Below are 1,413 nucleotides of genomic sequence, written 5' to 3' on the forward strand. Positions count from 1 at the left end.
GAATCTTAGAAGAAAAAATTATAAAATGAAAATAATGGCACACAAATAAACTTCTTATTGTCATCTTCGAATTGTCATCGGAACGATCATCATGAGACCACCATCTGAAACGTGCTGACGCCCACCACAACCCACCTCTCATCATTCTGTAGACAAATTTTTTTATTAGCCTAGTAATGAATGAATGTTAGAATCTTAAAAGAAAAAAATTATAAAATGAAAATAATGGCAAATAAATAATATTTTAAAATAATAAAGAGAGTAAAATGTAAACAAAATTTACTTTCGTCCATTCGACAAAGGCAGAATGTTGAATGCCTGAGTGAGTCAAGAGTCAATGAATTAATTAATGATTCAATGATTAAAAAAATAAATTAATGGAAAAATGATTTGAAAGATTGAGTGATAAAATGAATGAATGAACGAATGAATGAATGAATCAATCAATCAATAAATCAATCAATGAGAAAAATTAAAAGACGAAACTACTAAACCTTAGTTCAAAAATCGTCGTTACAGTACTTCATTGCGCCGACCACCATCATCTGGTCGGCACACATGATTTCATCCGAACTTCTGATTGTCAGTCGAACAGCCAACGCGCTGATTCTTCCTACACCACCATCATCATACGTAAATCATCATGAGACAACCATCTGAAACGTGCTGACTCCCACCACTGCCCACCTCACATCATCCTGTAGATAAATTTTTTTTATTAGCGTAGTAGTAAATGAATGTTAGAATCTTAGGAGCAAAAAATTATAAAATGGAAACAATGGCAAATAAATAATATTTTAAAATAATAAAGTGATTAAAATGTAAAAAAAACTTACCGTCGTCCATTCGATAAAGGCAGAATGTTGAATGCGGTTCGGTTCCTACGTTGTCCTCCAAAACTGGTGCCAGTCCTCATCGAGATTGTTGTTGAAACACAGCCCGTGTTGATGGAGAAAGAGAAAATTCTCATCAGAAAGCTTAGCGGTGCCTGCATCTCAAATTGCTTAATAAAAATAATCCTATCTACCTATTCAATTACCTTAGCTAATCTATATTAAATTGTTAATGGTACGATAGTCGAAAGTCCTCCTTCATTCTCCCTCCTTGCACAGAGGCTCACCGACAGCCAGGGCACCGGATAGTAAACCATTGCCGTGCGGATAGTAGACTATTGCCGTGCGGATAGTAAACCATTTGCCGTCCGGAAGCCGTGCGGGTAGTAGACTATGGCCGTGCCGCATGGTAAATCATTACCGTGCAGATAGTAAACCATTGCCGTCCGGATAGTAAACCATTGCCGGTTCACCACTGGCCACCAAGGCTTACCTCTGACAAGAGACTTTGAAATCCAGAGTCAATCGGCTATCGTACCCTCAACTTACCTATTCATTACAATTAAGCCCTAGCTTACCT

General features: G+C 37.2%; 1 protein-coding gene across 1 annotated transcript in view; it reads right to left on the minus strand.

The window, feature by feature from the left end:
- Positions 1-1,241, minus strand: part of HELRODRAFT_165787 (hypothetical protein) — a gene marked incomplete at both ends in the record, with an annotated part of 5,615 nt that extends 4,374 nt beyond the window's left edge. The window contains 3 exons of the mRNA XM_009032287.1: positions 284-318; positions 837-911; positions 1,121-1,241. Of these exons, the coding sequence (XP_009030535.1) occupies positions 284-318; positions 837-911; positions 1,121-1,241 (231 nt within the window). The remainder of the gene's footprint in view (positions 1-283; positions 319-836; positions 912-1,120) is intronic.
- Between the last annotated feature and the right edge of the window lie 172 nt (positions 1,242-1,413).

This window comes from Helobdella robusta (genome assembly GCF_000326865.2).
Source record: "Helobdella robusta unplaced genomic scaffold HELROscaffold_8, whole genome shotgun sequence".
NCBI classification, from domain to species: domain Eukaryota; kingdom Metazoa; phylum Annelida; class Clitellata; order Rhynchobdellida; family Glossiphoniidae; genus Helobdella; species Helobdella robusta.